The sequence below is a fragment of the Gekko japonicus genome, unplaced genomic scaffold (assembly GCF_001447785.1).
Source record: "Gekko japonicus isolate JY-2015 unplaced genomic scaffold, Gekko_japonicus_V1.1 scaffold551, whole genome shotgun sequence".
Taxonomy (NCBI): domain Eukaryota; kingdom Metazoa; phylum Chordata; class Lepidosauria; order Squamata; family Gekkonidae; genus Gekko; species Gekko japonicus.
Window position 1 is genome coordinate 943,588 of NW_015160851.1, and position 25,165 is coordinate 968,752.

The 25,165-nt window shown below is 42.9% G+C and overlaps 1 protein-coding gene across 1 annotated transcript in view; it reads right to left on the reverse strand.

Moving 5' to 3' along the window:
- The window catches only part of LOC107118559 (immunoglobulin-like domain-containing receptor 2), a 26,546-nt gene continuing 1,381 nt past the window's right edge, over positions 1–25,165 (reverse strand). The window contains exons 2-9 of the mRNA XM_015420927.1: positions 22,183–22,239; positions 16,986–17,036; positions 15,609–15,755; positions 14,003–14,179; positions 6,587–6,700; positions 3,294–3,507; positions 1,304–1,979; positions 1–355 (exon numbers count right to left, since the gene is read on the reverse strand). Coding sequence (XP_015276413.1) covers positions 320–355; positions 1,304–1,979; positions 3,294–3,507; positions 6,587–6,700; positions 14,003–14,179; positions 15,609–15,755; positions 16,986–17,036; positions 22,183–22,239 — 1,472 coding nt within the window. The 3' untranslated portion in view covers positions 1–319. The remainder of the gene's footprint in view (positions 356–1,303; positions 1,980–3,293; positions 3,508–6,586; positions 6,701–14,002; positions 14,180–15,608; positions 15,756–16,985; positions 17,037–22,182; positions 22,240–25,165) is intronic.

Below are 25,165 nucleotides of genomic sequence, written 5' to 3' on the forward strand. Positions count from 1 at the left end.
ATATATACTGTACAAGATGGCAGCTCCTTCAGTATTGCAGGCATTTTGGAGAATCAAAGTACAGAGATAATCACCTTTGTGTAGTGAAGTCCAAGGATAAGTACAGTAAAAACAAAACACCCTACTTTACTTCCTGGTGAAGTGAGCTATCTTTTCCAAGAGGCTCGCTGGGTAAGGGCAATTGGCTGGAAATGGCTTTCACATTAGTCCTCCAGGTCCATGACTGAAACTGACAAGAGCCTTCAACATCCTTGAAGTCCAAGTAGTTCTGAGAGCTTCTGGTTTCTCAGTCTATTAACACAGGCCTTCTAAGACAGCATCACACCACAAGAGACATCCTTGTTGGAAATTCATTCTGTAGTAAACAAGAGAGAAGCAAAAAAAAAAGATCAATCTTAACACAAAGTATCAAATTTATTTATTTATTTATCAATCCTAACAAAAAGAGAATATGTAGCCTTGGCAGGAAACAGAACAAAGATGGACATTTGACATCTGCTTTCATGTTATGAGGGCATTAACTAACTTTCCATAACTAGTCAGCCAGAAGTCTTCCCCATATGCTAACTAGATTGGTGGTAGCATGTATTAAGCTACTTCTCATGACCCTTCTGAAAACCTGCTCAAAGAATACTTGTTTGCATTCAAGATTCAGGCCCAGTAAACTGACCTGCAGAAGAATTCACCCCTCTCTTGAGTTACTCTTACAACAACTGTTCAACATCTAGCTTTCCAAAACAGATACTCCTTTAAAGTGTTGTCTAGCATGAACACTGTGAGTTACGAGAACATTCTAAAACCTTAGAAACTTCATATGTTGAATAATAATTGCTCTCTACTCATCCTCCTTGGATTGCATACAAGCACCTCCTCTTTGTGAGTTAACTAAAATTCATGCATGATTTACTAAGTTCAAATATTTTCCTACTTTCCTGAAGAACTGCCCCTAGCCCAAGAAACATTCTGTTGAAGATGTTCTCCTTTGCACTCTTCTGGTCTGAAGTCCATATACAGGATACATTTTTACTCAAAATCCAAAAACCTAAGAATACACTACAAGTACTTCACATCACTAGGAAGGATGTAGGTTGTATAATTTTCAGCTTTTGTCTGCAAAACTCTTGCAAACAATAGTGAAATCTTTTCCCCCCTCCAGATGCAACTTAGATATTGGAACCTGAGTATAAAATGATTCCTTAGAAGCGGCCCCAAGTAGCCCTGTAACCCCAGGCCCTGAAAACCGCCAATGCCAGATGACCCCTGTTCAACCCATTTGGAACAGAAGTGCCAGATGTGGCCTTACTGTTTTCTTTGGCTCTTTTTTCCTTTTCTTCTCTGAGGAGTTGAGATTAGATTGTTCTCTGCTTCTGTATGAAGAACCCCGGCTCAACTCCCTCTCGCTGTAAGGCGGTAGAGGGTCTTCTCCTTCCTCCTGCTGTGGAGGTTGTTGTTGCTGCTGCTGCTGTCCTGACTTGTAAGTTGATTGTGGTGACCAGGCATAGTACGACCCACCTCTCTGGCTGGAATGGGAGCTAAGCTTTGAAGGGGTCTCGCTGTGCTCACCACTCTCATCGTAGCTTCGTGATTTCCTTTCAAGGGCACTGGTTAGGTAAGAGTGGTCATACTTCTGACTCCCTCCAGGTGTCCGACACATTAGCCTAGGCACCTGTTTCTCATCATGGGTATGTCTCCGGGGGTGACTGTATGACCAGCCCCGATCTGAATCTGTCTGTGGCTCATGGTTTCCCCTTCGTGCGCCGTAATATTCGTCCAAGGAGTTGTCCTGGTGCTGCGCCGCCCCTCCACGTACTACTTGTGACCCTGATCTCTCAAAGCGCCTGGGTTCCTGACTGCCTTCTGTTCGACGGGCACGCCGGCTGTAAGACTCAGCAAAAGCTGCAAGTTCATCCATGGAGACGGCTGGCACTCCCATGGAGAAACTCTTCCGAGAGAGCTTCTCTGACTTTGATCTCTGCTGACTGTTGGAAACAAGAAATAAATGCTTTCGGGTCGCGTTCACAGTAACTAGACAATGGTAAGCAATTATCAACCCAAATATATACTGGCATATATCATGAGCAGCATAGGCCAATAGTTCCACATGCCCCCTCCCTGAGCCAAGGACGAAGACCCTAAGTGAATGAGGGCGGGAAAAGGATTCTTAGCACTAAGAAGCCCAGATATGGAACAGCCAGGGTACTTCACAGGTGAAAGTATTTTGCAGTCCAGACTGTGAAGTGATGCACTGTGACCCAGACTCAAATCCTGACTCATCCAATTGTCTGACTGGCCAGACTGGTGATAGCCTTCTGAGAGAACGTATATAGTAAGTATATAGTCGCATCAGTGCTAATCGGGTGAAGAAAAGCACAGCGCAACCAACACTGTTCAGAGGGCTTGTAGCTAGAATGTCAGCATGATGCAATGGGTAAGAGTTTGGGGCTTACATATTAGAGGGTCACAGTCATCCATAGCTGGCAGAAAGGTCAAACACTCAATACTTGGCATCTCCAGTAAAAGGATCTCAGGTATCAAGTACTGGGGAAGACCATGGGTGGCTGACACAGGGAGCTTTGACTCTCAAAAGCTTTATGCCATTAAAATCTTGTTGGTCTCAAGGGTGCTACTGGACTCAAATCTAGCATGTCTCACCCAGGGACTCTGCAGAGCTGCTGCCAGAGCAAATGATGCTGAGCCAGATGGACAAATGGCGTGACTCAGTATAAAGCAGTTTCATTGTTCATATACAGATGCATCTCTTTTCTTCCTGTCATGCAGCTTGTGTTACTATTCCATTTTTGGTTTTTTTGGCCTATGTGTATCTCACAGCTGAATATGCTAGGAAGTCAAGACAGAGTTCTCTGCTGGATATGGATGCCATGGAAAACACTCACTGATGCACAATGTATACAAGGGCCCCAATGTGATGCACCTACAGCATACCCTAGAAGTCTGCCCCTCCAATACCGACACTGACATTCAACTTAAATTCCTTGGTTGTACAATAACAGCAATTTAAATTACTTTAAATGTTGGCCTATATCATAAGACTAAATTGATACATTTGTTCCTATGCCACTGATCCAAGGAATCGATTCAGTCGCCCTACTCAATGGAATTTTGCAGTCCAAAAGAATTAGTCAATTAGAATTACAGTCCAAAAGAGCTAGTCAATTGCTGTGAATATCTCCACATCCTATTAGCACCTTCCTTGCCATTAAGGCACAGAAAACCGGGAAATGAAAAGACCCTTCTCTCCTTCCTGTTCTCCCTCTCCCAGGCATTACACTCACCTCAGCCTGAAGCTGCCCCTCTCATCCCTGTAATCAGAGCATGTTTGGGGTCTGGACATGCCACTGCCACTGCCAGCCCCTGCCCAGTACTCTGCATCACCCTCCAGGAGATCTCCTGGAGGAGGGAGTGGCTTTCTGCGCACCTGGCGAAAAGACTGGCGGAAGTTGGCATCTTGCTCATGCAAGGAGCTGAGCTCTGAGATGGTATTATTGTCTGAAACAGATGACAGAGAAATGACAGAAACAATAAACATCATGGTGGGACAGGCTCCCATCAATTCAAATAGTGGCTTGCTCCTTCTGAGTGGAGCTTTGATTCGTTCTTAGCAGTGGAGTCTATCAGAAACATGAGATCGTTCATCAAAAGCCATGTTGTCATGATTTTTATCCTGACCTCCCTCTCGCACACTAACTAACTCACACACCAACAAGATTGAAACCTGTCTGGAGGATTAACTTTGATGTAACATAAAAACATGTAAAAAAAAATTGTAGAGGCGATTGAGCCTTGCATTGCCCCATGAATCCAGGTCCAACTCAAACAGACCATGTTCCAAGTAATCCCAAAACAAACATGAGCTGTATTCACAAATAACTTGGGAAGGGCACTGATTCTCTATATATTTTCTGTTAACCTGCTGATTTTGTTTCCCTTTCAATCTCACGGGGCAATGAGTGGGAGGGGGAAACTGACTCAGCAGACGTGTCCCTGGTAGGGATGTCATCCAAGCAGAAGACTCTGCTAATGTTTCTACGGAATAGGATTGTATTGACTGGCATTTTTTGCACAGTGCTTCCACTTTACACCAATCACTGCACTGTCTCAGGCTTTGAGAAGGCTTCCCCATTCCATATGAGGCATTAGGCCTTTTGTACAAGCTGTTTTATTATCTGCTTCACTCCTCCTCCACCAATTGTACCAAACACACATCTCAAATCAGACAAAAAAGGGAAAAGTTATGTGCTGAGGAAAAATTAGATGAGCTTCTACCTCACATAGATATATGAGGCAGAACTACTGATCCAGGATCTGAGATCTTTCAGTGCCTTTAATATCATGTAAAAGCACTAAGGAACTACATCTTTTCTCTGAAACAAATCTCTTCCTCCTAGTTACTATTAATAAAACATCTGTCTTTGTCTCTAATTTTCATATACATCCCTCTGTGGAGGAATTATGGAAGATGAAGCCTTCAGTGTGTTAACTTTGTACTCTCACTCTCTTCCTACAGAGGGAGACAGGCTGGTTCGGTATGATCAACCAAGGGAGGAACTTTTTAAATGACTGGATGTTTCCCTCCCATCACCCCCACTGCCTACCCTACCACATGCAATGACATCTGGGTCCCAGGCATTCCAATCTGGAGAAATACTTTTTATAGTATTTCTTGTGGGTGGCAAATGGCAGCATGTTCAGTGATGACTGTTTTAGAACACCATGTAATTTGTTAGTTTCTGTAAAAGCTGTGATTAAAGTCATTCCTTGAATCTGTCTGTCAGTTGATTGGGGCAGCTTGCGTGTCTGTGACTGCCAGGACCTTCTAGCACTTATGGGCTGGATCTACTGAATGTGTAAAACTAAAAATAGAGGCAGCAATTTATTTATTTATTTTAAATCAGTCCACCATATCTGAATGGACTGGATGAGTCAGCAACTTGCACAACATCAGTCTGCAGAGCTATTTTTCTTGTCTTCATATTCCTGACAGAATGTCTGAGAACATCTCTGTGTGCAGAAGCTCTGCATGCCCTGTAAAGGCTTCTGTCCTCTCATATCCTCAGAACAACACAGTGTGACTCTTATCAACTACACTTTAGGGAAATGTTTGTACAAGGCCAGACCTGGGAGGGTTGCTGATTTTACAGAGCCACAACTCAAAAGGCCCTGACTCTAGTTCTAATCAATCTCACCGCTTGACGGAACAGGAATTTGCATCAGAAAGAGCAAGAGATATCCTTGATGGTTAATAAATTCTAGATAATGGCTAACTGGATAGGGGTGGGAAGGGGCCTAGAAAAACTTCCAGAGCTGTTCATAGAAACAGAAAAAAGACCGTCATCACATAAAACCTGAGCTAACAGTATCCAGTTGAAAATTATCATTGGCTATTATTGTCTATGCAGAGTGGCACCTCTCTCTGGCTGTGGCCACACTGGAGGCTTGGCACGATCTGGTGGCGCCTCTATTTACGATGGTTTAAATCATAGCGGGAAGGGGTGACCAGATAGCATGCCCTGAAGCAGCCTCACTGCACGCTCGCCCATGGTCGACCATTCAGATTACTGCTGAGGGGCCACCATGGAATAGGTGGTTGGTTGGCTTCTTTCCTTTAATTTGTCTTTTGCATATGCGCATAACCAGTTATTCGAAGCACCGCTCCATTTTGACAGCTGGAGGAGGCTGCCTCCCCCTCTGAAAAAAACTCATCTTTTCAATTAACCCTTTTTTCCCTACCCTGTGTGCTGCAAAGCTGTAGGCAGAGGAACTGGTATGACAAAAGACAAAGGAGGCTGTCCTTTCCTCCCCATTTGTTGCCTCAGAGGACAGCTGAAAGCTTGCTGGTGTACACAAAGATGTGATTATGTGCACATCGCAAACTGATTTTAAAAAAACCAAGGAGTGAAAATAGAACTGAGCGATCAAACTTCCCAACTGGGTTGAGCTTACATCAGGGGTGTTCAGACATCTGGAAATGCAGGGTGAAAGCACTGATATCCATAAAGACTGGATTTTCCCCAGTGCCTGATTACTCCGCTTCCAAAGGGGGGCAGAATGGGGTGGCAACGACTGGGCCCTGTAAGGCAGATGTTGCTGTCTGATTGTGCTTTTTAAATCTGCAAAGGTACCACAATGATATCAGCACAAACTGCTTATGTGACCATAGCCTCTCTCTCTCAGCAATAAATTGTGTTTCCTGGTTTCTGAGGAGATCTGAAGGCTAGCTGACTGTGGATGGCAGCTAATATAAGAAAGAAGGGGAAGCTGATTCTGTCCCCTTCCCTAAAGCCATAGAGACCCTCCCTCCAGTTCTAAAAAAAAAATGAGAGGCCTTTGTCTTCACATTAGCTGAATAGCAAAGGAAGGCTCAATCTATGCCTTATGGAGGACATGGGGACTTCCTCAACTACCTTCATGGACCCCCAGGGGCCACTGGACCTTTCTATTAAAAACAATAATTTATAAAAAGTAAGGTCAGAAACATGGTGTGGAGTCTACATTAACATTCCATTCTGTTTCAAAGGATTCAGTGTTGGGCTCTGCTGAAAATAGTTGGACAAGGTCTGCTTCTCACATCTTTCTCGCATCCTCCTCGTTGGGTCAAACTGAGCCAGTTCCTTCTCAACATAGTACAACACCTTCATTGAATCTCTGTCTTTGTCAGTCTGGATTCGGTAGCCTTTGCGTACTGTTGGGAAAAGTAAATGAATGGTCAATATGTTCATTCCAAGACATAAGCATTGTGTTAAGTTCTCCTTGCCTACTGTTTTATTACTTGTCTCACAGTCCTTGACATATTTATGCTTCCAAGAACCAGCCTAGACCAACCATGGGCATATTTGAAGACACCTCAGACACCACAAACTTTTATCAGCCTGAAATAAAAGAATTCAAACAGTTCCAATTATTTAAAAGATTTATTCTTTATAACACATTTTTGCTTTGGGAAGCTATTTCTAGGCTGCGGTCACACGGGCAGGAAAATGTGGGGGGGGGAGCGTGGCTGTTTGCCCCGGGGCAAAATAACGTGCACAAGCAGACATCCCGTGGAGGTCCCGTGGTGGTCCCGTGGTAGGGGGGAGGTGCCAATCACACCACAATCCTGCGGCGTGGCAAAAGAAGCTGCGTGCCACGGCAAACGGGTGGTTTATTTGTCTGTACACCGACGTGTGCGCATGCCTCGTTGGGTGCTTGTGCGCATCTCGAGGACACTTTGGGAAAAAAACCTTTCTGCGAGGGGACATGGGCGGGCGCTGGATGCCATGGGATTCCACCGGAAACGCGATCACGCGCCTGCCCTTGCCCCGTGGTTTCTGGAAACTAGTACCTCCGAGGTACTAGTTTTTTACCGTGCATCTTCGGAGTGAAGCCTCGGGTGAGCCACGGGAGCTCTATGCTTCCCAGATGTGGCGGTGAGATCGCGCCCGGGAACTCCGCCTATCTTCCGTCTCTCTAGCGTGCCTAATGCTCCGTGTGACCGCAGCCCTAGTTAACTAAAAAGCAGAGTAACAAAATTTTAGTCCAGAGGCACCTTTAAGACCAACAATGTTTTATTCAAGGTATAAGCTTTCATGTGCAAGCACACTTCTTCAAATTTTGTTCTACTGCTTCAGACCAACATGGCTACCCACCTGAATCTAAAAAGCAGAGTGTAACATGGCTGTGGTTGAAAACTCTCAGCAATACAACTTTAATCAATAAGGCTAGTATCAGACTCCCCTCCCTCCAGTAGACCCCTCTGTTGCCATGGTAGTTCCTTGCTATCATCACCCATTTGCTCAGACAATTAATGTGTAAGGAAAAGAGCTGCAGCTTGCTCCTCATCACTGTTATCATTTATTCATCTGCCCAAGTTTATTTATTTATTTATATTTATACTTTAGACTTACTATACTGCCCTAACCCCGAAGGGTCTCTGGGCAGTTTACATGTTGCATTCTAAGAACTTTGAAACCTAACTTGGGCCACATATTTTTCTGGGGATGGGGCAGCCTACCGGCACCCAGGTGGTGGATCCTTGTTGTTGTTGTTCTGGCTCGTCGTCTTCTTCGGCAGTCTCTGATGGGTTTTTTGGGGGGGACGGCAGTCTCAGGAGTCTCCCTTGGATGGCTATCAGCAGGACCGTGTAGGCGCACGTTCCGTGCTCGCTTCCGGCTTCGGCTCCATCCAGCAAGGCTCCGTCACGCCCGCGTACACGCCATTGCTCACCTCCCGGTCTCTGCCTTTAGATGTTCTTACTGGCCACCAGGGGTTGCTCTACCGAGTATCGCCGTCCGCCTCCACCATCACTGCTCTGCCGCCACCGATGTTCTCCTGCTACCGTTTTTCGCCATCTCCATGCCGCCGCCACACACCTTATTGAAGGAGGGTGCCCCCTACCCATCTAAGGGTAGGTACCCATTCTACTTGCTTTTAGGTGTTACTTGCTTTCGAGCCACTGGGTGGGCGGGAGCTGGGATTAGGGTCGGGGGCTCACTCCGACCGCGGTGATTCTCGAACAGCCACAGTGCTGTTCATAGTTGTTAAAGCAGGCGTTCTATCGTCTGCGCCACCGCAGTTGGTGGGCAAGTGGGAATGTAGCAAGGAGCAATAGGAGAGGGCTCTGGCCAGTGGTGGACAATGCTCCCTCTAAGCTGTGGAGTCTTGGGAGCAAAAATTCTACTTTGTGAGCTACTGGCATTAAAGTTGTAAGTGAGCAATATGGCTACTGCATACATTAGCTTGCTCTGGAGCCATCCTTCCTGCGCTAAGACAAAAAATGTGTGAGCCGGAGGATAAAAAACTGTGAGCTAGCTCACACTAACTCAGCTTAGAGGGAACACTGGTGGTAGACACTTCTGGGGTGCTATAGCCATGGATTCTTCCAAGGATCTCAGCCCCTGATACCAGCCCTAATTATTAAACCAACTTAAGTAAAGATATAGAGTTGGGTCTAGGCCTGGCATCCAATGGGTTGTAGGGAGGCAGAGCATTGTAGGAGGGGAAAAAGCAGCCTGTTGTACTTACTGGAAATTGATACCGGAAGTGACAAGAGTAGCTGTAGGAATCACTGAAAACTCTATGGTAAAACCACAGAGGTCCCAGCAATTCCTAGAGTTACCTTTGTCACTTCCTGTATAGCGTTCTAGTGAATACACAAAGCTTTTTTCCCCTTTATTGTTTCCCTGCCACCACTTAGAGCGGCAGTGGGCAATGGGACCTGGGGGCAGGGATTGCTCAAACCCCACTGGAGCCTTGTCAGCCTTAGTTGGATCCCCCATATCTGTTCCGCTAAAGGTGCCTTCCCCTGGAAGAAGATTCCATCTACTGGAGGAAAGTGTCTCTGCTAATGGAACCGATCTGTGTGATCCAACCCATTACCTAACTTTCACACACAAAAAACCAGGAAGTCCAATGGACAGGATAGAACACAAACCAAACTTCAAATATCCTAACTGGTTTGATCATAAGGAGAGCTCCTCTGGGAGCAACCTTACTAGGTCTGCTCGGAATGGGATTGAAGCCTATATTTTCTATACTAATTTTAAACCCCTGATCTAGGAGTGTGCAAAAAAAAAATTGGGTTTTTCCCCCAATTCAGGTCTATTGGACCCGAAAAATATCAGTATTCTTGAATTTTCCTGAATACCAGTATTGGTATTTTACTGGTATTCGGGTAAATATTCTGGAAACTTGAATTTATTTGGCTCCATTATACTCTATGGGGACTGATTTAAAGTTTAAATGCATTCCCTTCACTCACACACAACTCCGGGAGGAAAGGGAAGGCAGTTAGAGTTTAAATGCCTTCTGAACTTGCCAAGTTGTGCCACAGGGGCATCATGACTCGATGAGTAGCCGCACCCAAATAAAAGCCAAATAATACTGGCTTTTATTCAGGTGCAGCTCCTTCAGCTGAATAAATACCCGAAAAATAACTGTTAGGTGGGGGGTTTTGTATTTACTCAGCTAGGTATATACCAAGTGCACACCCTTACCCATGATCAACATGTATTGTTTTTGTTCTCAATGATAAGAGCATACACCCTTCATTACAGCTCCAAAGTCACAATCCTAAGTGTAATTACCTGGGAATAAGTCCAATGGAAATCAGTGTGATATACTTCTGAGTAACCATGCAAAGACTGAGCTGCAGGTGGTAAAACTACATGAAGTGATATCCTTTACTGAATTACTACTGATGTACAAAAAAAAATATCTTAATGTATACAGAAACATTCACAGTTTCTTCCTGGTACCTCACCTTTTCCCCTGCTTCTATTACAATTAGGTGTGCTGAAACATCTCTTTAAAAAGGCTCACCAGTCTATAACCACCAGTAAAATTCCTGTAAATCAATCATTCCATGGGCTCCTCCATATAAAATCAGAATCATTATACCCCACAGAACAGTGCAATCCTTGAATTTGTTGGCTCCTGAGGTGAAAGCAGCTGGGGGTGAGGAGGAAGGTTCATTGGTCTTTTACAAAGTATGCAGTCAGTGTATAATTCTATGCAGAAAATCAGGCCTGTACCAGATCTAAATACACTGAAATATGCAACTTTATTTTATCATATATCTTAGTGCTAGGCAAGCCCTGAGTTTCCCAGGATTACTGTACTTGTAGGGCAGCAAATTCTGTGCAGTGATATTTGCTTTTTTTTAAAAAAAGAGCATATAGATGAAGCATTGATCTGTTGTTCAAAATACTCTGTTGAGGAAGATGATTTCTTCATTGGATATTATTTCTGCTCTGGGCCAACTGCTGGTTTATTTCTCGCTCCCAAATGCTCTACTCTCATTAGTTCATCTGTTCTTATGTTGGGTTCAGGAGAGCACAAATGCACAGATTATTAGAAGCCTGACTTTTCTGACAATCCCTCAAAAGGTCAGGACACTAGCACAAGGGTACAGAAGCTTTATTGCTGGCATATGATCACTAATTGCTTTTTCAGTAACGTCATCTCAATGTGGTGCTGTGGTAAAAGTCAAGTTTTTGACTATTACAATTAGATTTTTTCCTTCCTAAAATGCCACTTGCTGTTTCAAAAGATTGTAGGGTAAACTTTTGATCCACAAGCAATGTGTGGTGCTGCTGATAAGCGGCTTCTGTGGCTTTCTGTCAGTGATGGGAAAATGATGTATGGTCCCATCCTAACCATGCTTACTTGGCAGCAACTCTCCCTGGGTTCAATGGGACTGTACTTCCAAAGAGGTGGAACATACTATGCCTGGTCACCACAAAGTATGTATGTGACTGGAGCCTTATATGCACAAAACGTTATTAAAAAAAAAAACCCCACAGATCAGTGTTTCTTCAAGGCATGTAGGACATAATCTAGCCTACACAGAAACCAGTGTGTGTGCTGCTACTACTATGCTAATACAGAAAAGATTTTTTTTTCTCTGTTCTGAACAATGCACAGGCAGATGGTCTCTGTGTCAAACACCACAAATGTTGCCTGTGGATGGCAGACTTGACACAGACTAAGAGAGCAGGTGTCTTGTTTTTTACTTTGGAATAGGGATGGGCACAAACCGAAAAAATGCACTTCATGCGGGTTCATGGTTTGTGGCTGAAGCACAGACCAAACTGGGAGGTTTGTTCATGAACCAGTTCATGGCCTCACTAACCCCACTGAAATGGACTGCAGTTCCTTTCAACTGGGTTTGCGAAAAGCCTGAAAAACAGCTGAGCGACAGGGAGCAGCTTTTTTAAAAAAAGAGCATATAGATGAAGCATTGATCTGTTGTTCAAAATACTCTGTTGAGGAAGATGATTTCTTCATTGGATATTATTTCTGCTCTGGGCCAACTGCTGGTTTATTTCTCGCTCCCAAATGCTCTACTCTCATTAGTTCATCTGTTCTTATGTTGGGTTCAGGAGAGCACAAATGCACAGATTATTAGAAGCCTGACTTTTCTGACAATCCCTCAAAAGGTCAGGACACTAGCACAAGGGTACAGAAGCTTTATTGCTGGCATATGATCACTAATTGCTTTTTCAGTAACGTCATCTCAATGTGGTGCTGTGGTAAAAGTCAAGTTTTTGACTATTACAATTAGATTTTTTCCTTCCTAAAATGCCACTTGCTGTTTCAAAAGATTGTAGGGTAAACTTTTGATCCACAAGCAATGTGTGGTGCTGCTGATAAGCGGCTTCTGTGGCTTTCTGTCAGTGATGAGAAAATGATGTATGGTCCCATCCTAACCATGCTTACTTGGCAGCAACTCTCCCTGGGTTCAATGGGACTGTACTTCCAAAGAGGTGGAACATATATGCCTGGTCACCACAAAGTATGTATGTGACTGGAGCCTTATATGCACAAAACGTTATTAAAAAAAAAAACCCCACAGATCAGTGTTTCTTCAAGGCATGTAGGACATAATCTAGCCTACACAGAAACCAGTGTGTGTGCTGCTACTACTATGCTAATACAGAAAAGATTTTTTTTTTCTCTGTTCTGAACAATGCACAGGCAGATGGTCTCTGTGTCAAACACCACAAATGTTGCCTGTGGATGGCAGACTTGACACAGACTAAGAGAGCAGGTGTCTTGTTTTTTACTTTGGAATAGGGATGGGCACAAACCGAAAAAATGCACTTCATGCGGGTTCATGGTTTGTGGCTGAAGCACAGACCAAACTGGGAGGTTTGTTCATGAACCAGTTCATGGCCTCACTAACCCCACTGAAATGGACTGCAGTTCCTTTCAACTGGGTTTGCGAAAAGCCTGAAAAACAGCTGAGCGACAGGGAGCAGCTTTTTAAACTTTAAAGGGACTGCACAAGATAGCCTGAAACAGCTGAGCGGTGGGGAGCAGGCTGCTCCCTGCCATTCAGTTGTTTTTGCAGCTTTTGCAAGGAACAGAACACGTGTTTAAAGGGACTCAGAGTCCCTTGAACACCCTGCTTTTGGCTCTATCCACAGACCACCAGGATCTGCTTCAAAAGTTTATGGAAGTTTGTGAGGACAGACCTACCACAAATTTCCATTTGTTAACCATGAACAGGGCAAAATTCATCATGAATTTTGCTTCATGGTTCAGTTCATGCCCATCCCTACTTTGGATAGCTGTACAAACTCAAGTTTGTTAGATGAGCCTAGCTGGACCCATGTCAGAAAATGCAAAAGATGCAGAGTAAGAAAAATTAAAGTGCAACCCCCATCAATCCTTCAGGGCTGTTAAAATACTGAGGCAACAGCCTATTCATAAAGAACAATAGGGAGAGTCAGCCACAAAAACTCAGAATACTGCAGTGGCTATTTCATTGCACAATGTACTTTTCCATCACAGAAGTGGCTGCAACAGTTTTTGTATATTTATTGTTTATTTACTTCTTTTATACCCTGCCTTTCTCCCCCCATGGGGATCCAAAGCATCTTGTTTAATGCACTCCATCACTCATGTGAACTGAAAGAAAACAAAAAGAAGAATTGTGGCCAATTGCGCTGTGTGAATCAGCCCTAAATATGCTTCCAAATGGGACTTCTCAAGTGTCTTGCATGGCTATCCAAGTTATGCTACACTTACTCCTTCAAAGATCAAACTGCTGAAAGGAGAGCACATATAGCATAATCCAGTGCACGGACTGTGGGGGGCCATGCCTTACTTTAGCTCTTCTTCACTATATCACCTCCTTCTCTTCTGGTTTAGTAGTAACTGCACCATCCGCCATTTGGACAGAGTCTAGAGTAGACTCACATTAAGTAATACATGGAAGTAACTGCCTATTAAAAACATGGGAGTCAGCATGAAAGAATATGACAATCTGTGCACGTCTGTTGCCACCAAGAGTACAACTAAGTGCAAACGTTTCCACCTTATTATTTTCCTAGGGAAACATCCTTTTCTAAACTTCTGATCATCCCTTGTTAGATTGGGGGAATTACTAACTTTTTGCATGCAGAAATTGTTATTTTGCCAATGGCATTTGCCTTGTCTTGCTTCCCTTTGGGGTTCTGCTGCCTCAAGCTGTTCTGAAAAGTCACAGAAAGGTGAGACTTACCACTTTGGCCTCCTGCGCTGGATTCACTGGGTGCCAATGGAGGAAGGTGAGACTTTTCCATCATGACAGCATGAGATGGGATGCCACCCACAGGGACCGTGGGAATATAGTAAGGACCAGGGACTGATGTAACTGCTGGAGGATACCCAGCCTTTGCAGCTTTTCCGGCCTCATATACTGGGGAAGAAAAGATGAATTGTCAATAATGACTGAAGCACTAGTCTTTGAATTCTGCAGTGTTCCACAATTATTGCTTTGCAGTTGATCTTGCCCTTAGAGATTTAAGGTGAATAACAGAAGCTGGAAGAGATGGTTGACTCTTCCAAAGGTTTGTCCATATCACATATTTAACCCCCTTGAATCCATTTTAAACTAAAGCTTAAATGTTTGAGTGTATCAAACATGCCTTTCCTGCAATGAGCTGAAAGTAGTGTCAAAATTGGGATTCCATCAGGCACTTAATTTCTTCTATCTAATTGCCACATGTGGCCCCACCATGCAAGTCAAAAAGTCTGCACAATGGGGCCAACTGGGATGAGGGTAGATCTGAAAACTTAAAGGGGTAGCCCAGTAGAAAATTATGTCTACATGGGTAGACACCATGAGAAGAAATATTGAGGTGGCATACCAACCAATATGGCATCAAACGTTGCAGAGCCTCCACAAGAAGGAAGGAGGCTATAGCGGGTTTTGTGAGAAGGGAATAGCACTGGGTGAAACAGGAGAGGATAAAGGATGGGGAGGCAAAGACAAAAGACACTGCTAGGGCCACAAGGGAGAGGTAAAAGGAGAGCTAGAGAGGAGGAGAATTGTATTTTATTTCCTTCCTGAGTGAGTAAATAGCATTGGAAGAATGGTATGAGGAAAGAGTTAAAACCTTCTCTCTCTATTCTGCTACGGCCCTAATCCAAACGGGGGTTTCACATTATTGTACTTTGAAAACCCACACTGATCTCCCATCATCATATGTCGTTTGATCCTCACACTCCTCTCATCCTAGGTGCTACACATCAGATGCCCATAGACAGGCCTTACACTTCTTTCCAGGAACAATACTGACACACCTCATCACACAGACTGTTCCTTAACCACAATGCAGCTAGTGGCCCAAATAAATCAAGAACCCACCTGTTGTTATATGCAAATCACATCCAATTAGTTGCATGTGAGCATAGCTAGACTGAGGCCAATGTGTTTTGTGGTCATCCCATTGAAATGAGACCCCATGAGAAGCTCAGTCCTGTGAAAAGTCAACCAATACATGTCTGGCGCACCAGGGTACATACAGTGGGCTGAATCCAGAATAAATTTTCCACCAGCAGAATGAGATTTTCCTAGCTTCCCCCCCCCCACTGCAGCCCACTGATCCCCACAAAATGTTGATCCTGAGCAACAGTGGATCCTAACAACAACAATATGGAGACGGTCTGCAATCAGAAGGGGGCATTGGTGGAAACTGCCAGCTTAGTCTGGATCCAACCCACTACTTCACTGCCAATTAGCAACTCCTTCAAGAAGATAAGGAAGAGTTTGTTTTGTTTTTCAAAGAAGAGATAAACAAAAGACTTCTTCATGGTTTAGTCCCTTTTGGAAGGCAATCACTCACATGCACGCGGACAACAGCAGGTATCCGGACAGCAGGGACAGCGGACATAACAGCAGCAGCTATGAGGGCAACACTGGCACCAGCAGATTCCAATCAGGAAAAAGAAGAGAAAAGCACCCAGGATCACCAAGCCCACAAACACCCACTCTGGAAGTAAACAGAGAAACATGTGTAAAACATGGGGCTGTCAACTGAATGAAAAAGGTTTAGTTGATTAATCATCTGTCTTCCAATTTTTCTTCAATTAAATATAAATAAATATGCACACCAACAAAACCTCAACATTCCTTTTGGACATATCAGAAGTAATGTAAATTAACTTAGAATTTTATTCATTAAAAGCTACCAGTTGCGAAGAAAGGGTGGGGGGGGTCACTGTAGATATTCCCCTCCCCCACTCCCTATTAGTGAAATAATTATGAGGACAAAAATGTGCTCAAGAAGAAACAATTGTGCCCTCACCTCGCAGCCCCAACTAATTAAATTTTGCTAGATCAAAAATGGTAAAAAATTGAAATCAAACTCAGGAATCTCACCACTAGCACAGAAGAAAAGGAATATTTCATAGGGCCAATGTGGAAAAACATGCAGTATGGTAAAATGGAGGGTGATATTACTGTTATAGACAAGCTTAACTGAAAAATCAATGGGAAAATACTTTTTTTCCATTATCTTTAGATTAGTAATTGGTTACAATAATGTACTAAGACAGTAGAGCAGTTTGGCCAAAAAAATGTGTTAAATAAGGTATTACTGTATAAGAGTACCTGGCACAGAGAATATGAAATTCCCTTTCTCAAACTGATGGCACTTACACACACACACTTTATCCTCACAATAATCTTGTAAGTAAACTTGAGACAGAGAATGACTGGCCCATGGTCACCCAGTGAGGTTCATGGCTGAATTGAGATTTGAAACCAGTCCCACCCACAATACAATATTGGCTTTCTTTAGAAACAGATTATTGAAAATATCAATAAAATAAGACACGCAGTAGTACCAGTAAATCTATCTGGCATACTTAAACACAGTTCTAAACACAGTTATATCCTTCTAAGCTAAATAACTTCAGTGGACTTAGAAAAGTGTAACTCTGTTAAGGATTGCTCTGTTAGAATGCTTATGCAATAATTTATAGATAGAACTGGTATTTTAAAACTATATCTAAGAACTTTTTATGCCTCCTGCAAACTTAAAAAGCCACCACAGTGGCTAATAGAACAATATAGATTCTTCAAACAGAACATGAAACCATTAAACAGTAGTTAAAAGTTATTAACAATATTCAAAGCAACTGAAATATATTAAGAATTAAACCAACATCAGCCAGCATTAAAACAGTTTTGGCGGCACAAGAATGGAATAATGCATTACCTTTCACAGTAACAGCTATGCAAAGCCAAGACCATGTTAAAGTTATTAGAACTGTTAAACAATTCAGAAAAAGATTAAGTCATACAGAGCTTTTATGAAAAGAATGCTGATTAAATTTAAGCTCTGTCTCACAAGCCCTGCTCTCTGTGCCCCTGCCTTCAGAGGTGAGGTGGGTGGCAATCAGAGACAGGGCTTTTGCAGTAGCAGCACCTCACTTATGGAATGTTTTCTCCCTTGAGGGTCATCTGGTGCCTACCTTGCTTTCTTTTAGGCACCAGGTCAAAACATTTCTGTTCACCCAGGACCTTAATTATGGGGATTGATCTTTTAACATTATTTTAGCCTGAAAACTGTCTGTTTTTATGGTTTATGTAGGGTTGCCAGCTCCGAGTTGGGAAATACCTGGAGATTTTGGAGGTGGAGCCTACGGAGGGCGGGGTTTGGGAAGGAGAGGGTCTTCAATGGAGTAGAATGCCACAGAGTCCACCCTCCAAAGTGGCCATTTTCTCCAGGGGAACTGCTCTCTGTAGCCTGGAGATCAGTTGCAATTCCAATAGCTCTCCAGCCACCACCTGGAGGTTGGCAACCCTCGGTTTATGTTTTACTGCTGGACTGGGTTTTTAATGCTGGATTTTAATGAATATTATCTAATGTTTTGAGTTTTTAAATTATTGTTGTAAGCAAAGAATGCTGATTAAATTTAAGCTCTGTCTCACAAGCCCTGCTCTCTGTGCCCCTGCCTTCAGAGGTGAGGTGGGTGGCAATCAGAGACAGGGCTTTTGCAGTAGCAGCACCTCACTTATGGAATGTTTTCTCCCTTGAGGGTCATCTGGTGCCTACCTTGCTTTCTTTTAGGCACCAGGTCAAAACATTTCTGTTCACCCAGGACCTTAATTATGGGGATTGATCTTTTAACACTATTTTAGCCTGAAAACTGTCAGTAGTCTGTTTTTATGGTTTATGTAGGGTTGCCAGCTCCGAGTTGGGAAATACCTGGAGATTTTGGAGGTGGAGCCTACGGAGGGCGGGGTTTGGGAAGGAGAGGGGCTTCAATGGAGAAGAATGCCTCAGAGTCCACCCTCCAAAGTGGCCATTTTCTCCAGGGGAACTGCTCTCTGTAGCCTGGAGATCAGTTGCAATTCCAATAGCTCTCCAGCCACCACCTGGAGGTTGGCAACCCTCGGTTTATGTTTTACTGCTGGACTGGGTTTTTAATGCTGGATTTTAATGAATATTATCTAATGTTTTGAGTTTTTAAATTATTGTTGTAAGCCTCCTCAAAAGAGTTGCCAACCTCCTGTGGAATTACAACTGATCTCCAGGCAACAGAGATTAGGTCCCCCAGAGAAAATAACTGCTTTGGAGGGTATACAATATGGCACTATAACCTGCTGAGGGCCTCCCCCCCCTCCTCAGACACCCCCCCTCCAGGCTCTATACTCAAATGTCCAGACATTTTCCAACACAGAGCTGGCAACCGTACTTCTTGAGCAGGTTTTTGGAGAGGCAGCATAAACACTTCCTAAAAAATACATTGCCAATTCTGACCTCAATAAAATGGATCTTAAACAACATTTAAAGTGGACAGCCCATTTATGAGCTATGATGTCAGGTTACAAAACAAAAGTTAAAAACTTAGGATGTCGATAGGTTGAATTTGGGCTTATTTGTCTTGCATGGAATTTTGTGGTTTATAGTTTTACTAAATAAACAAAAGTGCCCATACTGGTTAGGACTACTAGCCTAAGCAGATCCATATCCTCCTAAATCCACTGAAATCAATGAGCTTTGAAAGTAACTCTGCTTAGGATTCCACTGTAAATCCCCTCAAATGCACTGATTCAACCTTGTGGTCTTGGTAAAAGAGATAACAGCACCACCAAATATAATGAGAACTGTCTTCTTCACAGCAGGGAGTATCAGGAAAGAACTCAAAAGAGGGGGGATATTGGTGATTGGAGAGAGACAGAAAAGGAGCAAACAAAAAGAAGGTTTCTTCTTTCGCCATGGATTAAAGAAGGAGACAGCACTAGGAAGGGCTTGATAGTTTGAATACCCTACAATCTTACATTATTAACTCTCATAATATCTCAGGGGAGAAGGAAGAGTAATATTATTCCCATGGAGTGCACAGCAAACAAGGACTGATTCCTAACATTTATACAGGCATACTTGCCTAACATCCTAATATTATTTATTTTCCCTAAATCTAACAGTAATCTATTTCTTGGCACAGTTCAAAGGGTCAATCTTTAAAGCATTAGATACATGGAATAAGAGTATCTTCTACCCTATGAAGTGTCCTGTTCCCTAAAATCTTAATTCAAGGCCCAAACAGTTGCATCTTCACCATCAGACGAGAGATGAATGGGGACCAAAAAGAGGACCTATTCAGGTGAGGTGTTGTGCATCTGGAATGCCCTTCCCAGAGAGGTACACTTGGTGCTTTCATTTTTTAGGGTTTTTTTCTTCTGCTTTTGGTTAAGCATTGATTTATTTCTGCTTTAGTCTTTTACTGTTTCACTGCTATACAGACCCTCACCATCTGTATGGGATTTGTTCCCAAGATCACTGTGAATGACAAAATCTGTGAATGCTGGGAGGCAGGGTTCTGCTGCCTCCCAACAGTAAAAAAAATAAATCCCAAATTTCCTACAAACTATAATGCTATAATGATTCCGATGAAGTCACTGTGGGAGTAAAAATGGGCTGAAGAAGACCATATGACATGATCAAATCATAGATTGCAAAAAAGAAAAACTGCAATTCACAAACCCGGGAATTGAACAACCCATTTTGTTCAAATCAAATTGACTATTTTAACGTTTGTGGCTTTGGACAAAATATTATTTTGGAAAAGTGAGATATAAATAGTTTAATAAAAATCCATTCCAACATTAGGTTGGACAAGATAGTAAACCAGCTTTATAGATATCTTTAAAAACTTCTACTAGTCCAGGGGAAAAAATCATTGGCTTGAAACTGAGGAAGAAAAATACGATTTCATTTAAAGTTAGTTTCATATAAGCCAATCTGCTAAAGTTTCCATTGTAGATGAATGAGAAGGTCACGTGAACAAAGAAAGAATATACAATGTTGGTAGGATGGGAGGGGATGAGCATACCATGGAGCTGGAAAGAACTGGTTTGAAGCAGCCTGTAGCTATGGAATTTTCCACTGCTGAGTTTAAGTTTGTGCACATGTGTTAACAGTATGAAAGGGGGCTTGAAAGTTGTGGCCCTTTTGAGATTTGCTTCTGCCATCTCCTGTGATCACATAATAAAGTTCAGGCAATAATTCTAAATTCTGGTCTTAGTGAGTTTTTCCTCAATAGAACCAAATGTTTCTGCAGGCAGAAATATTTCTGCCAGTGTATGATAACCTTCTGACTTCTGAGTTCCGATTTCAGCCCAAAATGCTCCTGAACAGAATTTCAGGAGGTTGTTTTGGGGCAACAGCAGGATGGGGGAGGTGAGAAAGTCCTTTTATGGATCAAAAACTGGCTAATTAATAGAAAACAGAGAGTGAGTATAAATGGGCAATTTTCTCAGTGGAGGGACGTAAGCAGTGGGGTACCGCAGGGATCAGTACTTGGTCCACTGCTTTTTAACTTGTTCATTAATGATTTGGAGTTGGGAGTAAGCAGTGAAGTGGCTAAATTTGCGGATGATACGAAGTTGTTCAGGGTGGTGAAAACCAGTGAGGATTGTGAGGCACTCCAAAGGGATCTGTCAAGGATGGGCAAGTGGGCGTCAACATGGCAAATGGGGTTCAATGTGGCCAAGTGCAAGGTGATGCACATTGGAGCCAAAAATCCTAAATATAAATACACATTGATGGGGTCTGAACTGGCAGAGACAGATCAAGAGAGAGATCTTGGAGTTGTAGTAGATAACTCACTGAAAATGTCAAGACAGTGTGTGACTGCAATAAAGAAGGCCAATGCTATGCTGGGGATTATTAGGAAGGGTATTGAAAACAGATCAGCCAATATAATAATGCCCCTATATAAATCAATGGTGAGACCTCATTTGGAATACTGTGTGCAGTTCTGGTCACCACACCTTAAAAAGGATATTATAGCTTTGGAAAAAGTGCAGAAAAGGGCAACTCGAATGATAAAAGGGTTGGAACACTTTCCCTATGAGGAAAGGTTAAAGCGCTTAGGGCTCTTTAGCTTGGAGAAAAGACGACTGAGGGGTGACATGATCGAGGTTTATAAGATTATGCATGGGAAAGAGCAGGTAAAGAAAGAGGTACTTTTCTCCCTTTCTCACAATACAAGAACCCGTGGGCACTCCATGAAATTGCTGAGCGGTCGGGTTAGAAAACAGTGGGAGGGCTTCTAATGTCCTGGCCCCACTGGTGGACCTCCTGATGGCACTGGTATTTCTGTCCACTGTGTGACACAGAGTGTTGGCTGGGATGGGCCTTTGGCCTGATCCAACATTGGCATCTCTTATGTTCTTATGTTCTTATGTTCTTATGTTCTTATGCTTCATGGGAGGAAATCCTTCTGCCTGCAGAAATATTTGGATGGATCCAAGCCCATGCCTGCTTACCTGCATACATTCATGCAGCAAGCTCTGATTTATTTGACAGGTGAGCAGGCATTTGTCTAACAGTAAACAAGTATAAAGACAACAGTCGTGAGAGTCTGACCCACAAATCAAACAGTCATTAAGACTTATAAAGAATGCTATCTATGTATTGCAATCTGAAGCACTACAACATGATAAACAAATTATAAGAAAATCCTTGAACCAAGGTACATAATCAACGTCGTCTCCGGATTACTCTTACGACTGTTGTCTTTGTACTTGTTTACTGATCGGGTCGTGTTTGTCCAGATTTATCTTAATGTGTCTAACAGTGCCATGCTAAGCAGAGTTACACCCTTCTAAGCCCAGGGACTTAGGTGGACTTAGAAGGGTGTAACTCTGCTTAGCATGGCACTGGAACAGCAATGCTGTCTTTGATCTCTGCTTTCTTTGTTTTTCTATATGATAAACTACTAGCCAATCCCCCCCCCCCAATGCCAGTTCAATATACACTGGCAATGCAAGCAGTTATGAAGGTATCAGGAATTGAGGGCTCAAGTGGGTACAAAAAATACATGCATGCACCACTTGCAGTGGACTGACAAACAGAGAAGGCAACAGAAGAATGGATAAAGTGTTACATGACTGAATAGTACCTGGCATAATTCCCACAGCAAACTTGGGCAAGAGATCAGCAAGCAGCCCTGTCCTGCCTAGAAAAAGACAGAAGAAAGGAAAGAAGCAGAGAAGTTAGTGCACTCCATCTCTCCAGCTTAGCATCTAGCTTTGCTTTTCTCATCATAGGCTTTGTAATCACACCTATGCACCTTAGGGTGTTCATCTGCTCTAATTTAGCTATGCTCTAGTAAAATATATAAGACATATTCCATGTTGAATTGTACTTGTGCTAGTTTTAGTGAATACTGAACACAGGAAGCTGCCTAATACTGAAAGAGCCTTGGTCTATCAAAGTCAGTATTGTCTACTCAGACTAGCAGCAGCTTTCCAGGGTCTCAGGCAGAGGTCTTTCACATCACTTACTACCTGGTCCTTTTAATTGGAGGTGCCAGGGGACTGAACCTTGGACCTTCTGCATGCAAAGCAGAGGCTCTTCCACTCAGCCACAGCCCTTCCTTAAATTAAGCTGCCTCATACAGAATCAGACCCTTGGTCCATCAAGGTCAGTATTGTCTACTCAGACTGGCAGCGGCTCTCAAGTCTCATGCAGAGGTCTTTCACATCAACCTACTGTCAAATTCTTTTATCTGAAGATGCTGGGGATTGAACTTGGGACCTTCTAGAAAAAGACAGAAGAAAGGAAAGAAGCAGAGAAGTTAGTGCACTCCATCTCTCCAGCTTAGCATCTAGCTTTGCTTTTCTCATCATAGGACGATGGCTTTGTAATCACACCTATGCACCTTAGGGTGTTCATCTGCTCTAATTTAGCTATGCTCTAGTAAAATATATAAGACATATTCCATGTTGAATTGTACTTGTGCTAGTTTTAGTGAATACTGAACACAGGAAGCTGCCTAATACTGAAAGAGCCTTGGTCTATCAAAGTCAGTATTGTCTACTCAGACTAGCAGCAGCTTTCCAGGGTCTCAGGCAGAGGTCTTTCACATCACTTACTACCTGGTCCTTTTAATTGGAGGTGCCAGGGGACTGAACCTTGGACCTTCTGCATGCAAAGCAGAGGCTCTTCCACTCAGCCACAGCCCTTCCTTAAATTAAGCTGCCTCATACCTTTTAACTGGAGGTGCCAGGGGACTGAACCTTGGACCTTCTGCATGCAAAGCAGAGGCTCTTCCACTCAGCCACAGCCCTTCCTTAAATTAAGCTGCCTCATACAGAATCAGACCCTTGGTCAATCAAGACCAGTATTGTCTACTCAGACTGGCAGCGGCTCTCAAGTCTCATGCAGAGGTCTTTCACATCAACCTACTGTCAAATTCTTTTATCTGAAGATGCTGGGGATTGAACTTGGGACCTTCTATATGCCAAGCAGATGCTCTAACACTGAGCCATATCCCTTTCTTGTGCAATATTCATTCATCTAAACGACATACACATGAACACAGAAAGCTGCCATATACTGAATCAAACCATTGGTCTATCAAGGTCAATATTGTCTACTCAGACTGGCTGCAGCTCTCCACAGTCTCACACGACCTACTGCCAGATCCTTTAACTGTATTTGCAAAACATTATACAGATCTAGCTATACACACTCAAGCACCAGATCACTCTACATGTGACTGTCCTATGATGCCTCTGAATAACCAAAGGCTATGATAAGACACAAAGTTATTTTGCCCAAATGATTCAAATCACCCTATGTGAGGGGTGGAAGCTGGAAACAACTCTGCATTTTCTAAATAAATTGAAAATCAATCTTGAAAAACACAAAATGCTCTACATCTTACAATAGCACTACAGATAAGATTAGAATTTCAACAGTCAATCCATATGCAAAAGAACCTCCTCAGGAAAGCCCCTCCATTAGCATGTCACAGCCTGGGGAACTCCTACAAGATAATGACTCATCCCTACCCCACTTTTCTGAGTAGAGATAAATTACCTGCCTACCATTTTTCTTCTCACCTTGACACAGAGAATACTCCATCTTTCCATGTTATACCTCTGAGGATGCCAGTCACAGCTGCTGGCAAAATGTCAGGTCCTACAATACCAAGACCACGGCCATACAGCCCGGAAAATCTACAACTAATGAACTCTGGCCATGAAAGCCTTTGACAACATATTGAAAATCAATGCTTGAAATGCAAGGAAAAGTCTAGGAAATTGCTATATTAATCTTAGGAACTTCAATTTTCCATCTCTAATCCTGGAAGCTGCTTCTGTGGAAGCACTAGAGGCACCCCTACTTGGGCTGACCTAAAATCCTCCCAACATAGTACATGAACACATGAAGCTGCCTTATACTGAATCAGACCCTTGGTCCATCAAAGTAAGTATTGTCTACTCAGATTGGCAGCAGCACTCCAGGGTCTGAAGCTGAGGTCTAACCTTTTACCTCATCATTTTAACAGGAGATGTTGGGGATTGAACCTGGGATCTTCTGCATGCCAAGTAGATGCTCTGCCAGTGAGCCACAGCCCCTCCCCAAAGAAGGGAACATATAGATACTACTTCACCATAAGAGTGCTGCAGTACAAAAGCCAAGGTGGAGCAAAATAGTCTGTGTGGAAACAGCCTGTGTCACTATTATTTTCTGCAAAGTGCTATTGATCTGGGCTGTTTCCATGTCAACTAGAAGCAATCCATGTAAGCTCTGTAGAAAATCCATGTCTAACTTCTCAGAATCGGCTACATAAAGTGAAATAAAATCTAGGCAGTATGGATCCCCCTTGCCTATTTTAGAACAGTAACAAGGATGATAGAGGCAACTGAATGATGCACAGAAAGCGAATCATATCTGTTTTTGTAATGACTATAGAAAAAGATGAGAGCAGAAAAACATACATGATTAATGCTGGCCAGAGAGTTCCATGCTTTTTTAGAAGAAACTCAGATTATATAGAATAGAATAGAATAGAATAGAATAGAATAGAATAGAATAGAATAGAATAGAATAGAATAGAATAGAATAGAATGGAATGGAATGGAATGGAATGG